The following is a 15,915-nucleotide window of genomic DNA, read 5'->3' as shown; positions in this document are numbered from 1 at the left end:
AAGGAAGGAAGGAAGGAAGGAAGGAAGGAAGGAAGGAAGGAAGGAAGGAAGGAAGGAAAAAAACCCTAAATAGCTGCAAGCCTGAACTTTGGGGCCCCATTCCTTCTCGCCTCCCACCTCTGTCCACTCCCAGGCCACTGCATGCCCCTTCCCAGTACAAAACAAACCAGTTACTACCGTTTCTAGAAGGCAGCACAGTGCAGTTACTGTAGCTCGCGGTGGGTGCTTGCTTCGCTGCCTGAAGCCCCTGGTTTACCCAAGCAAAACCAAAACCAGGTAAAAGCCGGTTGGTGGCGGTTGTTTTCCTCCTCCTGCTCCTGAGCCTGGGTGCTCAAACTCAGGCTAGGCTGCCAGGCTTGGCGGCCAGACCCTGCCCTGCGGAGCCCTCTCGCTGGCCCTGGCAGCAACATTAAACTTAGACTTATTGGTTGTTGGGTTTTTGCATGTCTGTGAGTGTTCTGCCTGCATGTACGTGTGTGCACATCCACACCTAGAGCCCTCAGGGGTTAGAAGAGGGTAGGGCGTCTGATCCCCCGGACTGGAGTAAGTGATTGTGAGCCACCGTGTGGGTGCTGGGAGCCAAGCCTGGGTCACCTTACCCCCGGAGCCATCTCTGCAACCCCAGCGAGACTAAAGTGAGCGGATTCACTCTCAAGTTCAAACCCTCTGAGCAGCTCCCTTAGAGCCTAGGGCACTCGAAGCCCCGGGATCATTAATTTTTAAAAGGTGCCAGGACAGGCGTGGAGGCTGTGGCCCTTCCCCAGCTGTTCTTTGGCTAGCGAAAAGGACAGGGGAGGGCGGGACATGCCACTGGCCTTGGGAAGCAGAGATGAATCTGCAGCCCGTTGTTACTGAGTACTCATCCCAAATTCCTACCATGGCCTTATGCCCCATCGCTAGGCAGTAACTGGGCAGAAGTGCGTGTGTGTGCGTGTGTGCGCACTCATGTACAGATGGAGGCCAGAGGTTAGTTTCATGTGTCCTCAGGAACCATCCATCTTACTGTTTGAGGCTGGCCTGGGGCTCTCCATTAGGACCGGCTGTGGGCCAGGGAGATCCCAGAAGCCATCATTCTCCATCAACTGGGAACCCGGGGTTCTAAGTGTTCCACCGGCACAATCTGGCTTTCACACGGCACTGAACTCAGGTCCTCACGATTGTATGGCTGTTCACTGACTAAGTCATCTTCCTGCCCCCCAAACAGCTTTTGAGCCAGGGTCTCCTACAGCCCGGGCTGGCTCCAATCCCACTGTGTAACCCAGGCTTGTACTTAGCACCCTCCTTCCCTCCATGGCTTACATGCCAGGATAAGAGACGTTTGCCATCATGCCGAGCCTTCTCCACATTTCTCCCCCAATCTGACTAGCTTCCGGTGTCCTGGTAGACTAGTAGAACATCTCTCTCTTCCTTTCTCTGTCTCCTCTCTCTCTCTCTCCTTCCCTCTCTCTCTAGGGTTTCTCCGTGTATCCCTGGCTGAACTGGAACTTGACCTGATGACCTCAAACTCAGACCCTCTGCCTCTGCCTCTGCCTCTGCCTCTGCCTCTGCCTCTGCCTCTGCCTCCCAAGTGCTAGGATTCAAGGTGTGTGCCACAGCTACTGCGGCCGCTGCTGGCAATGTTTCTGCAGAGATAGCCTCTGCAAAACGGCTCAGCAGATAAAGGCATCGACACCATGTGACCTGAGCTTGACCCTCGGGACCTATGCAAAGTGGGAAGGAGGGCGCGCCACCTTCAGGCCCCTACACCGTGTGTGACACCTGTGTACACACCTCGCACCATAACAAGGGCATTTTTAGGGCGGCAACACACTGAATTGAACCGAGTGGTTTCCACACACCAGGTCACAAGTTCAACAAAAGATACAGTAGCAACTGCGGAGTTCATCCATCCAGGCTGGAAAGGCAACTGGGACCCATCCTTAGGAGGCGGAGGATGGCAAGCCAGGAACAGAGTCCTGCTCGGCTCTCACTTCTGTCAACACAAACCTGCCGGCACCTGCTCCTCAAGACAAACCCATGAACATCGGCAAAGAGGGCAGCACCCGGAAAACTCTCTTCCTCGGCAGGAACAGCCTCAGATGACCACCTGCAATGCCTGCCGTCCACACCTGAGAGCCCAGCACCCACATATGAGCCCCCAGCCCTGGTCCCCGGGGCTCCCTCAACTGGGCCAGTTTAGCTGGAGCTCCAGATCGCAGTGAGCAGCCCTGCCTCAAAAAGTAAGATGAGGGGAGGCCAGCAAGATGGCTCAGTGGTAACTTGCTGCCCAGCCTGATGACCTGAGTATAAATCCCACAAAACAGAGCAGAAAGAAAGACTCCTACAGACACCATCTGACCTCCATCTACGAGCCATGCGACGTATGAGGGACACGAGTTGACTTCACACCCGCACAGGAGCGTGAGCACAAGCACACACACACACACACACACAATAAGGACATGAAAAAAATATTTAAAACACTGGCTGTACAGGATGCCTCACGAGGTCACCCCAGCACTCAGGACGCTGAGGCCAGAGGATTGCTGGAATTTTGAAGCCACTTTGGGCCACACACAGTCAGTTCCAGGTAGCTAGTGTAGAGTGAGACCCTTCTCAAAGCAAGAAGAAATCGAACACTAAAGCAAGGTGCTGGAGACATGGACTTGCTGGGCATGCAGAAAGCCCTGTGTTCCAGCGCCAGCGCCACAGAGCTGGGAATGTGGCAGCAAATGCCCGTCAGCACAGCGCTGGGTCAGGAGTTCAAGGCCAGTCGTGGCTACATAGTGAATCTGAGGTCAGCATGGGTTTCATGAGCGCCTGCCCCAAACTAACAAAACCCAAGGGTGAAACCAAACCACCATTCAGTTCACTGGTGTTTGGGTTCATCTGGGATTCGTGGGAGAATCAATCCATAAGTGAACGAGCCTTCAGGCCTGCATGCCAAACCCATCTATTTACCTCCCAGGCTGCTTGGGAAGTCTCGGGCTGCCTCACGGGCATTAAGGCCCCAGAGTCACAGCTCCTGTTCTCCTGCACAAGACCCGTCTTTCTCACCTGCACCAGAACAATGACTCAAAGGCATAGTGACTTAGGAGGCAAGAAAACATACGGTTCTATGATGGGGGGCGGTGGGGGAGAAAACTGTCCAACTGCTCTGCCCCAGGTCACAGCTCCCCTCTACCCAGAGTGCCCTACGGCTCTCACTTCACTTGGGGTCAAAATCAAAGTTCTCCTTCCAGTCTGCACGGCCCTATAAAATCTACTCCTACTGGTCCCCTCTGTGGCCTCAGGGCCCTTGCACTTTCTTCCTCCCTGGATGAGAGTCGGGAGCTCTCTTCCTTCTCTCCTTTGGGTCTGTGCTTAAACACGCCTGCCCACCACTGAGACCCTGCCCCTCCCACATAGCTGATGAACCCCCCAAGATCTCCACCACTTCCCGTCTTACAGCCCATCACATCACTGACACATCGATCCGGCACCTGCTTGTCGCACCATAGTAAAACCCAAGAACGGGGCGGCCACTTCTTGTGTCTCCATCGGGGGAGGGGGGGGGACCCACAGAGAGTGGCTTCTCCCACCCAAGGGTGGTCAGCCAGCCCTCCAGCGGATCGGATCCCAGAGCCCACCCCAGATCTGAGCCTTTCTCACAGTCAGTGGCCACTGATCCCCAGCATCTGTCGCCCGCCCCCTCCCCTGTCTGCCCACCAGCTGGTTCGGTCCCCAGCCCCTCGCCCCCTCCCACGGCCAGCCGGTTTGGGAAGAGGCTGAGGCAGGAGACTAAGGGGCTGTCCCCAGCTGTCCCCCAGCCTCGGCAGCTCCCGCTTCTTCCCAGACAGCTGGGTCTTGGGATCGCGGGAGGGGGAGGGGCCGCGAAGTTCTCCCGGCCGCCCAAGGGAAGGAAGGCAGGAGGGTCGGAATGCAGCCTTCACGCTCCGGGAGCCCGGCCCGCGCAGACCCGGGATGCGCTTCCTCCTCCGGGAAGCCCTCGGGGAGCCCGGCACGCCCTCGCCGCCGCTGCCCGCCGGCCCCCCAACAACTCGCCCTCGCCCGTCCCGCCCGGAGCGGCGGTGGCCGCGGCGCTCTCGCTACCTGTTGATCTTGTGAGCGAAGGCGCGGCGCTCCGAGGCCGCCATGACTCCCCGCGTCCCGCCGCAGCCTCCCGACTCTGGGCAGCCGGCCTGGGCGGGACCGCCGCGCGGGAGGGGCGGGGCCTGTGCCGATAGGGCGGGGCCTTCGCTGTGGGCGGGGCCTTCCTCAGGAGGGGCGGGGCCTACTCTGGGATGGGCGGGGCCTACCCTGGGATGGCGCGGGGCCAGCACGGAGGGTAGGGCAGAGCACCGACGGGAGGGTGGAGCCTGGCTGTGATCCCGGCTGTCGCTGCTCCGGCCTGAGGACCCGGACAAGGCTGGAAAGAGGAGGATCCTCTGTGGGCGTGGCTTGTGAGGGGCGGTCCTTGATGGGCTGGAGCCTGGGAGCCGGGCTGGGATAGGTAGGGAGTTAGGGATTTGCGAAGGCAGTTGGGGACCAGGCAGAGCGGGGCTTGGGTGGGAGGCGCAGGGAGTGGGGCAGGGACGCGGCATGGGAGGGACTATTCCCCTTCCACTGGGGTCATGATGGGGAAACTGAGTCTTCTGTTGGGCTGGGGAGGAAAAGGCTGAACATAAGAACCTGCTAGGTTCGCGCTTGCCTCGGAGGCGCTCGGGCTAGAAAACGTCGACAGCACACGTAGAATAACAATAATCACTCACAAAGCTGGCACTGATACCTAAGGGAGCCGGACGGGAAACTTCGGACTACCTGCCATTGTAGAGATGTCTTCACTATTTTGTGGCCTTAAATGTCTTCCCTACAGCCCCTCTCGCAGGAGCATTTTCCTAGAGTTTTCAGTCCTGGCTCATCTGTCAGCCATCTTCCCCACCTTCTGCTGGGAAGCTTCAACCTTCCCAGCAGCCACAGTAAAACAGTCTAGGGAGAGTAGGCAGCTGACACCAGGACAATGCCTGCCTGAGAGCTTTTGAGAGCGCTGTTCTTCCTCCCCCCCCCCCCCCCCCACCCCGCTTACGGATGCTAGCAGGAGCCCATCTACCGAAGATGAAACTGCGGCCAGAGGGCAGAATGGCTTGCCCCATTTGCCCGGCAAATCTGTATCCGTTCCTAAAGCCACAAAGAGGATCTCGGGGGGGGGGGGGGGGGCACTCCTAGATGTCCATCTGCTCCTTGCCCAGCACCTAATCTGTGTACACAGCTGTCAGGAGCCCACGCACCTGCCCAGAGTGGTCCAGCTGCTTCCGCCTGGAAGATGCAGACTGGAACTCCACCCACCGCTCTGCTGGGCCCTACCCAGTGTCGCTCAGGTCCCTGCCTCTTCCTCTCCTCAGGTGAGGAACACGGAGCTGGGCCCTGCCTGCTGCTTCCATCCTGCGTGGTCCACATCTGAGTCTCTCCGCATCTTTCCGTGTGCTGAACCCTTGCGGCCCACCTCACTCCGGTCAAAGTCCATCCCCTAGCCTCCAGGCCCTGAATAATCTGCCCTGTCACCGCCCTGTCTTTATAGCCTCCTTCTCCAATCCATTCCAACTTCCCTCCTGACTCTGTCCACCCAAATATTCCTCTGAAGCACTAGGATGGGGCTCATGTCAGACCCTTGCGCTGGCTGTGAGTTTTGCACTCCACCCACCCAACCCCCAACCGAAAGTCTCTAGCATGTTAGAAAACCCAGGCCTTGCCCAGTTTACCTAAGGCATCCACGTCAGATTTAAGATTTGGATCCAAGGGCCTGGATGCCCACCTCCCAAAAGAATGCAATTGTGTCAAGATCAGCTGGGTCCCAATCCAGGCCCGGCTGTGTGACCTATAGTTCAGTTTTTCACCCTCTCTGAGCCTTGGTTTTTCTCTTCTGCTCAATGAAGGCTCTGGGTGACATAGCACAACGCTCAGATATGGGTAGGGGGAATGGCCCCCAGAGCTCTGATTCCCTGGAAAAGCTAATGGGGGCCTAATCAGAGCCAGAGGACTTTCAGAGTGGCTTTGGTTTCGGAGAGGGAGGTTTCAAAGATCCCGTAAGTTAAGATAGTATCCCAGCACCGCCCAGGTGCCAGCCAGACCTGATTGTCAAGGCCAAACCTCTGCCAGGGCACTGCCAGGCCTGACTCAGCTGGGTGGGGCAGGGGTACTCCTATAGCTGCTCAGATGCGGGAGACTTTGGCCTCCATGAGAGGTGTGAGGTGGGGCTGGTAGACGGGGCGGAAAAGACTATGAAGGAGACTACCTTGCCCCCCTCTGGGAGATGGGTGACCAGCGCTGGATGTGGGGGGCGCTGAGAGGGGCGGTGAGAAGGTGGTGGGTCCCGGCAGCTGGCTTGCAGGCTACCTCGTCTCTGAGAGAAATGAGGGGTTGGAGGCCGTGCTCTGCTGGGTGTGTCAGCACGCATATGTAACCTTAGCACTCGGTGGGGAGATGCAGGAAGATTTGGAATTGAAGACCAGCCTTGGCTGTCTACTGAGGGAGCTTGAAGCCAGCCTGGACTACCTGAAACCTGCCTCAAAACGGCAGCAATAACATTCCCTTCATCCGGGCTGCTGTACAGTGCGGTTCCCTCTTCCTGGAACACTGTTCCACCCTGTGGGGGGGACGGGCATCTGGAGCACAGCTGCTGCTAAAAGGTCTTACTCTGCGCTCATGTCTCCTGACCTGCCTTTAGTCTGTGTTTGTCCCCTGTGTGAGCCTGGGTGTGAACCGCTGTGGCATTACGATGTGTCCAGGTGGGTTTAGGGAGGTGGCTCAGTATAGAAAGTGCCATCGCTCCATAAGTACCCAGGTTCAGGTCCTAAGCACACACGTGAAAACCAGGCCTGGGGACCCATGTCTGTAATCCCAGAACTGAGGAAGCAGAGAGATGGGGATGAGGAGTTCAGGGCCAGCCTCAGCTTAAGAGGGAGTCCTAGACTAGCCTGGGCTACTGTATCTCAAAACAACAGCAAGGGGTGGGGAGGGAAGGTGGCCTTCTGTTCAGGTCTGAGGGCCTGAGTCCAGATCTCCAGCACTCCAGAAAAAAGCCCGGCGAGTGTCACACACTTGTAATCCCAGCACTCAGGAGGCAGAGGCAGGTAGATCTCTGTGAGCTCAAGGCCAGCCTGGTCTACAGAGTGAGTTTCAGGACAGCTAAGGCTACACAGAGGAACCCTGTCTCAAAAAACAAAAAAGAAAATAAAAGATGTGCATCTGCTAAACATGTGTGAGACCCTGAGATCTATTCTTAGCACCACAAAAATAAAAAATTATATATATATAATTAAAAAAATAAGTGAAATTTTCTCCTCTAGAGGACTTTCTGAAGATGCCAGGGCTCTACATATGTGGCCACAGCTTTTATGCCCTGAACAGAACTGATGAGACCAGACAGCCCTGTCCCACCCACAGGCAGGGGCAGTGCCATGGGAGGGACATTTTTCCAACAAGTGTGAGGAGCAAGCCCTCACTGAGCCTAGCATCCTTAGCGTGAAGGTGCAAGGGACTGAAGCCGAAGGAGGATCCATGAGCCTCATAGGACTAACTCGTGCATACTTTCCAGTCATCAGGTCCCTTTTGGCGAGTTGATGACTCACTGAATGAGTGAATGAATGAATGAGTGAATGAATGAATGAATGAAAATAACAAATGAAGCAGCAGTGGTGGCGCACACCTTTAATCCCAGCACTCGGGAGGCAGAGGCAGGCAATCTCTGTGAGTTCGAGGTCACCCTGGTCTACAGAGCGAGTTCCAGTTCAGCCAGGGCTACACACAGAGAAGCCCTGTCTCGAAAAACCAAAAAAAAAGAAAAAGAAAATGACAAATTAATGAGTGACAGAGTAAATAAATGGGCAGATGAATGAATGAAAATGTGCCTGAATGAATAGATGAGTTAGAGAATGGAGGAATGAGTCAGCGCTTGAAAGAGTGAATGTTTAAATGAATGAATAACTGCACATCTTCCAGAGGGGCAACGATCTCAAAAGGCAGAGATTGTGGATTCCATCTTTAGGTCGCCACAGATGGCATGGATCTTACTTGGGCCTCAGTATCCTCTTTGGTAGGCTGGGTGCAGGGAGCACCAGGCCTCAGCCCACAGAGTCACAACAGGGTGACTAAGCTATGCCACCCCGACGCAAGCCACCAGGGCCTCACGAGATTGTTTTCTTTGCTCCTTCCGGAGCTGGGAAAGGAAGCTGAAGCCAGGCAGGGTGTCCAGACCTGCCTTTGGGACCTGAAGTCACAAAGAGAGGCCACGGGGGCAGGTCCCAGGCTTCCTGTTTTCTTTGGACAGATGACCTAGTCACCGGATGCTTGGCTGTCTGTGGTACCGCAGCACCCTCGGAATTCACTGCTCACAGTTTCTTTCATTACCAAGGATGCTCTAAGCAAGCACTCTCTTGTTGAATACATGTTTGTTGAATATGTTGAATATGTGTGTGTGTGTATATATATATATATATATATATATATATATATATATATAAAATCATGTATTTATCATATATTAATGCATATATATGGTGCTTGTGCATGCGAATACATATTTATAACACACGCTAACACATATGTGTGATCCAGGTTTGCTGGTATTAAGTAGAGATGGGAGGTCCAGAGTTCATACATTTTGTCTCAAAAAAAAAGAGTCCACCAGATGACTCCATAGATAAGGGTGTGGTGTGCAAGACTGCCGACCTAGCCAGGCAGCGGTGGCACACATCTTTAATCCCAGCACTCGGGAGACAGAGGCAGGCACATCTCTGTGACTTCGAGGCCAGCCTGGTCTACAGGTGGAGTTCACGGACAGTCAGGGCTACACAGAAAAACCCTGTCTTGAAGAAAAACTAAAACCCCCAAACCAAAAACCACCCAACGAAACAAACAAAAAACCCCAAAGATTGGTGACCTGAGTTTGATCCTGGAATGGATGTAAGGGAGGAGAGGGACAGCCAACTACCCTCTCTACGAAGCTGTTGCAACCTCCACACACAAGTCATGGCAAGTGTGTGCACACACTCACCACACGTCAGCGTCACTCAGACCACACACTCATCCCACATCTGGACATCACAGGCACGTAATGATCATTTTGTCTTATTTTATGTGTGTTTTGCATGCATGTACGAATGTGCACCGTGTGCCTGCAATGCCCATGGGGACCAGAAGAGGGTGCCAGATCCCCTGGAACTGAAGTTACAGATGGTTGCGAGCTGCCACGCGGGTGCTGGGAACCAAGCCTGGGTCCTCTGGAAGAGCAGCCAGTGCTCCCAACTGCTGTGCTAGCTCTCCAGCCCTGAAAATGACAGTTCTTTAAAGTGTAACTTTCTGGACTGGAGAGACTGCTCAGAGCACTGGCTGCTCTTCTGAGTTCAAACCCCAGAAACCACATGGTACCTCACAACGATCTGAGATCTGGCGCCCTCTCCTGACATGCAGGTGTACAGGCAGGCAGAACACTGTATACAGAACAAATCTTTAAAGTAGAACTTTGCTCTCCTCTCCCCCACTGTGCTGGGTATGTTTTGTCAACTTTTTGACAATGTTTTGACAAAAGCCAGGGTCATCCAGGAAGAAGGAATCTCAATTTAAAAAATGCCTCCATTAGACAGGCCTGTAGGCAAGTCTGTGGGGGCCTTTTTCTTCTCTTGATTATGGATGTGAGAGGGTCCAGCCCACTGTGGATGTCAGCCCCTGGCCTGGTGATCCTGGGGTATATAAGAAAGCTAAGCTAATAGTATTTGGTTTTTATTACTGTTGCTCTGTAGAGCAGCTTGACATCAGGGATGGAGATACCTCCAGAAGTTCCTTTATTGTACAGGATTGTTTAGCTACCTTAGGTTTTTTGTTCTTCCATATGAAGTTGAAAATTGTTTTTTCAAGGCCTATAAAGAACTGTGTTGGTATTTTGATGGAAACTGCACTGAGTCTCTAGATTGCTTTTGGTAAGATGGCCATTTTTACTACGTTAATTCCATCGATCCATGAACATGGGAGATCTTTCCATCTTCTGATATCTTCTTCAGTTTCTTTCTTCAGAGACTTGAAGTTCTTGTCATACAGGTCTTTCACTTGCTTGGTTAAAGTTACATGAAGATATTTTATATTATTTGTGGCTATTGTGAAGAGTGTTGTTTCCCTGACTTCTTCTTCAGCCTATTTATCATTTGTTCCACATCCTTAGTCATCAGGGAAATGAAAATCAAAATGGGTAAGATCAAAAACTCAAGTGACAGCACATGCTGGTGAGAATGTGGAGCAAGGGGGACCCTCTTTCATTGCTGTTGGGAGTGCAAACTTGTACAACCACTTTGGAAATCAATTTGGTGTTTCTTCAGAAAATTTGGAATAGTTCTACCTCAAGACGCAGCTATAGCACTCCTGGGCATATGCTCAAAGGATGCTCCATCATACCACAAGGACACTTGCTCAGCTATGTTCATAGTGGCTTTATTTGTAATAACCAGAAACTGGAAACAACCTAGATGTCCCTCAGCTGAAGAAGGGGTGTTGTAGTAATTTTTTTTCTTAGATTTTATTTTTCTATTACTATTAGTTACATTTTCTTAACTCTGTATCCCAGCTGTATCCCGCTCCCTCATTCCCTTCCAAACCCTCCCTCCCTCCCTCATCTCCTCCCTGACCCTTTCCAAGTCCACTGATTGGGGAGGACCTCCTCCCCTTTCATCTGATTCTGTTTTAACAGGTCTCTTCAGGACTAGCTGCAAAGTCCTCCTCTGTGGCCTAACAGGACTGCTCCTCTCTTGGGGGGTGGGGAGGTCAAAGAGCCTGCCATAGCTGTGTTGGGCTAAGATTATCATGGCAGTATTATCTAATTCACTATCACAAATAGTAAGACAAGACACAGACACCTGTTAGATTTTGTAATTGCCTTATTTGCCTTGGGCTGGGCAGATATTCCTACCTATGCTGTCTGAATCACTTCACCATCCATCTCCCAGCCCCCAGCCAATGCCATCCTCCTTAACCATCCTATCTTCCACCCATAATCTTACAAATACTTGCTTTTAGTCTTCATCTGGGCCTTTTCACACCATTATTAGAGTCCTTCCTCCCTGCCCCATGAGGTTTCTTCTCCAAGCTAACCCATCCTCACGTCTTCCTTCCTCTCTCTGCCCCTCTTTCTTTCCTGTGATTCTTTTGATTCTTCCATTCTCAAAAGCCACGCCTACCCCATTCTGCCTGCCCAGGTATAGGCCATTTAATGAACCAATCAGGTATAATGTTTTAGGCAGGTATACACAAACCAGGATGGGTGTATCCAGCAGGCTGTGACCAGATCTTGAGGATCAGTAATTAGCATTAGACCAACCTTGAACAAATGGATAAAGAAAATGTGATACATTTACACAGTGGAATATTACTCAGCTATTAAAAACAATGACATCAAATTGGGCATGTTGGTGCATACCTGTGATCCCAGTACTTGGGGAAGCAGAGGCAGGCGGATCTCTATGAATTCAAGGCCAGCCTGATTATTAAGTCCAGGATGGCCAAGGCTACATAGGGAAACCCTGTCTCGAAAAACCACACACACACACACACACACACACACACACACACACACACACACACACACACCAAACCAAACAAAAACAATGACATCATGAAATTTGCAGGTAAATGGATGGAACTAGAAAAGATCATCCTGAGTGAGGTAACCCAGGCCCAGAAAGACAGATATGGTACGTACTCATTTGCAAGTGGATTTTAGCCATAAAGAACAGGATAGACATGCTACAATCCACAGACCCAGAGAATCTAAGTAACAAAGAGGACCCAAGGGAGGATGCTTGAATCTCACTGAGAAGGGAAAAATAATAGCCATCTGAGTGAATGGAGGGAGGGAACTGGGTGAGAGAGGGGTTGGGGAGGGATAGGAGGGATCAAGTGTGGGGACAACGGGGGGGGGGGGGACTGGATTCAGTGGGCAGTCTCTGGGAGGAGCTAGAAATCTGGTTCAGTGGAAACTCCCAGGAATCTATGTGGGTGGCTCTAGCTAAGACTCCTAGCACTGTTCGGAATGTGAAACAGGAAACCAGGCAGGACTTCCAGTGGAGGACGGGGGATACCAACCCAGTCACAAAACCTTTGACCCACAACTTTTCCTTTGTATAAGAGGGACAGGAGTAAGAGGGTGCCGAAAGTGAGGGAACAGCCAACCAATGACTGGCCCCACTTGAGTCTCATGCCCTGAGGAGAGCATGACACTGTTAATAACATTCTACTGCACTTGAAGACAGGAAGACAGGATCCTAGCACAACTGTCATCAGAGCGGTTTCACCCAGAGATTGATGGAAACAGAGGTGGAGACCCACAGCCAAACACTAGGTGGAGCTCAGGGAATCTTATGGAAGAGGGGAAGGGAGGGTTGAAAGAGCCAGGGAGGTCAAGGACACCACAAGAGAACCCACAGAATCTACTAACCTGGGCCCATAGGGGCTCACAGAGACTGAACCACCAACCAGAGAGCATGCATGGGACAGACCTCAGCACCCCTTACACACAGAGGTAACAGAGGTACAGCTTCGTCCTTGTGTGGAACCTCTAACAGCAGGAGCCTGGGCTGCCTCTGACTCTGTTGCCTGCCTTTGGATCCCTTTCCCCTAACTAGATGACCTTGTCTAATCTCAGTAGAAGAAGATGTGTCCAGACCTACTACAACTTAATATGCCAATAATATTCTCAGGTTGATATCCCTGAGAAGTCTCCGTTTCTCTGAGGATAAAGGGAGGTAGGCAAGGGGGAAGGGAGGGGAAAGGAAGGGACTGAGAACAGAGGAGGGAGGGGAAGTTCTGATTGGAATGTAAAGTAAATAAATTAATAGATAAATAAATAAAATGCAAAAAAAAACAACCAACCAAAACAAACAAAAACAAAACAAAACAAAAAAGAAATACACGAGCCTGTGGGAGCCTGTCTTAAGTTGTATTGCTGTGAAGACACCATGATCATGGCAACTCTTATAAAGAAAAACATTTAACTGGGGGTGGCTTACAGTTCAGAGGTTTAGTCTGTTGTGGTCATGGCGGCATGCAGGCAGACATGGTGCTGGAGAGATAGCTGAGAATTCTCCGTCCACGGGCAGCAGAAAGAGATAGTGGAACACTAGGCCTGGCTTGAGCTTCTGAAACCTCCAAGCTCCCTTCCCAGTGACACACTTCCTCCAGCAAGGCCACACCTCCTAACTGCGCCATTCCCTGTGGGCCTATGGGGGCCATTTTCATGAAAATCACCTCATTCCATTGCTTGTAGACATCATAATGCAAAACTGCGTTCAATCCAACTTCAAAAGTTCCCAAAGTCTATCACAGTCTCTACAATGTTTAAAAGTTGAAAGTTCAAAGTCTCTTCTGAGACTCATGCAATCTCTTAACTGTAATCCCCTATAAAATCCAAATGAAAAGCAGATCACATACTTCCAATATATAATGGCACAGAATATATATACATTACCATTCCAAAACATAGGGAAGAGAGCATAGCAAGAAAACACTGGACGAAAGCAAGACTGAAAACCAGCCAGGCGAGCTCCAAACTCTACATCTCCATGTCTGAGGTCAAAGTGTCCTTCAGATTTCCAGCACCTTTGACAGCAACACAGCTTCTATCTCTTGGGCTGGTTCCATTCCCAGTTAGCAGCTTTCTTCAGTGAGTATCTCATGGCTCTGGCATCTCCAACATCTTGGGGTCTCCAAGGCAATCCAGTGTAGGCTTTGATTTTTTTAAACCTGCTTTATTTGTCATTTCTTATGCCTCTTCCTCCCTTCCAACTCCTCCTCCCCCAACCCTAGGTAGAAGAGAAGTTTGTAGGGACAGTAGATGTAGACCTCTTTAGATGTAGTTCCTTGGGGTGATTCCACTCCTTGTCGACAGAATATCCATCGATCCAGCAAAACAGCAATCCAGCGATCCAGCAAGCAAAACAGCAACAGTAACCAGCAGTAGCAAGGGCAGCAGCAACCTCCTTGAAGCGTTCTCCAAAGCATTTCTTTCTAGGAGGGAAGCATCCTCTCTCTCTCATACTGTCTCTCTCTCTTCCCGCCTCAGTTGGCAAAAACCATGAGGCCCACATAAGGCGGTTTTCAACTGATAAAGATCACGCACTCCCTCATGAGGCTGTTAGTGGCTAACAAAGATCATGTGCCTTCTCATGAGGCTGTTATCTAAAAGCATTCTCACATCCCAGACTTGGGACTACAACAAAAACATGTTTACATAACATAACCAAAACTTCGATCCAGGATTCATCTTCACAGCCTCACGAAATGGCCTTTTTAGGCCTCCATCAGGGACACCCTTACCACATACTTGCTCTCAGTGGCTTTCCTTAGTCTCAGAGGGAGGTTCCATAACCCTTTCTTCTATCCTTGACCCTAAAGCTAGAACCACGTCACCAAAGCTGCCAAGTTCTGCTGCTTGCTGGGGCTGGAACATGGCTCCCTGTTCAAATACATCTTCACCAGCTTTCCATTTACCGTGGTTTCCTTCACTGCCTAAGCTTAGCTGACCTGGAACTTGCTGACGACCAAGCTAGCCTTGAACTCTGACAGCCTCTGTCTTATAAGTGCTGGAATTAAAGGTGTGCACCAACATGACTGGCCCTTTTCTTAAATTCCTTTTCACTTCCTTTAATTCCTTTTCACCAGCGGGAAGCTTAGCTGGGAGGTGCTTTGCTCTGAGGTCACCATTCCCTTTATTCCACTTGGCGTCCAGCTTTTCTTTAATCTGTTTATACTTCCTGTTGCTCCTTTTCTCCTCCAACTGTGCATTTTGCTCAGTTTCCTCCTTTTTATTATAGATCTGCATAAGCCTGGCCACTACTACCACATAACACAGTCAGCGCTAGGTTATTTGGAAATCTCCTTTGCTAACGCTGTTAATCCAAAATGCTTCAATTTAGCCTCAGTGTCTTAGTTAGGGTTTCTATTGATGTGAAAAGACACTATGGCCATGGCAAGTCTTATTTAAAACAAAACAAAACAAAAAAACGTTTAATTGAGGTTTAGTCCGTTAACATCATGGCGAGAAACATGGCGGTACTCAGGCAGACACGGTGCTGGAGAAGGAGCCGTGAGTTCTACATATTGATCTGAAGGCAGCGAGGAAGAAACTGGCTTCTACGCTGGACTGAGCTTGAGCATAAGAGACCTCAAAGTCTGCCCCAACAGTGATACACTTCCTCCAGCAAAGCCACACCCACTCCAACAAGGCCAAACCTCTAATAGTGCCACTGTCTATGAGCCGAGGGTTCAAACACGCGAGTCTATGGGGCTCAGTCCTATTCACACCACCACACTCAGGCAGATTTTGTAGACAAGGGCACCAAAATATCACAAGATGGGTCTCTAGGCCACTTACTAATATTCTTGTCTTCTGAAACCTCTGAGCCAGGACCCCACAGTTCACATCACCCTCACCGCCACTCTCTTTCACGTTCCTATGAGTATGGCCATGAAGCCCTGATGAAAGGATTCAACTGCTTTCCTAATCCAGAGTCCCCACGAAGAAGCTACATGGTCAGGCCCATCGCAGCCACACCCCACTCCTGGTACCAACTTCTGTCTTAGTTAGGGTTTCCATTGCTGTGAAGAGACACCGTGACCATGGGAACTCATAGAAGGAAAACATTTAATGGGGCCTTGCTTCCAGTTTCAGAGGGTTAGTCCATTATTGTCATGAAGGAAAGCATGGTGGCACACAGGCAGACGTGGTGCTGGAGAGGTAGCCGAGAGTTCCACATCTGGATCCTCAAACAGGAGGAAGAGACAATGAGCCACTAGGACTAGTTTGAGCTTCCGAAACCTCCAAGCCCACCCCCAGTGACACACTTCCTCCAACAGAGGCACACCTCCTAATAGTACTACCCCCCTATAGGCCTATGGGGGCCATTTTATTCAAACAAC

At 51.2% G+C, this 15,915-nt stretch overlaps 1 protein-coding gene across 1 annotated transcript in view; it reads right to left on the bottom strand.

The window, feature by feature from the left end:
- Positions 1–4,125, bottom strand: part of Dock6 (dedicator of cytokinesis 6) — a 52,498-nt gene extending 48,373 nt beyond the window's left edge. The window contains exon 1 of the mRNA XM_055619211.1: positions 4,072–4,125. Coding sequence (XP_055475186.1) covers positions 4,072–4,115 — 44 coding nt within the window. The 5' untranslated portion in view covers positions 4,116–4,125. The remainder of the gene's footprint in view (positions 1–4,071) is intronic.
- Positions 4,126–15,915: the final 11,790 nt, after the last annotated feature.

The sequence above is a fragment of the Psammomys obesus genome, unplaced genomic scaffold (assembly GCF_907164565.1).
Source record: "Psammomys obesus unplaced genomic scaffold, mPsaObe1.curated_primary_1811, whole genome shotgun sequence".
NCBI lineage: Eukaryota > Metazoa > Chordata > Mammalia > Rodentia > Muridae > Psammomys > Psammomys obesus.
Note: the sequence above shows the minus strand (reverse complement) of the source record. Positions and strands in the feature narration are given on the sequence as shown.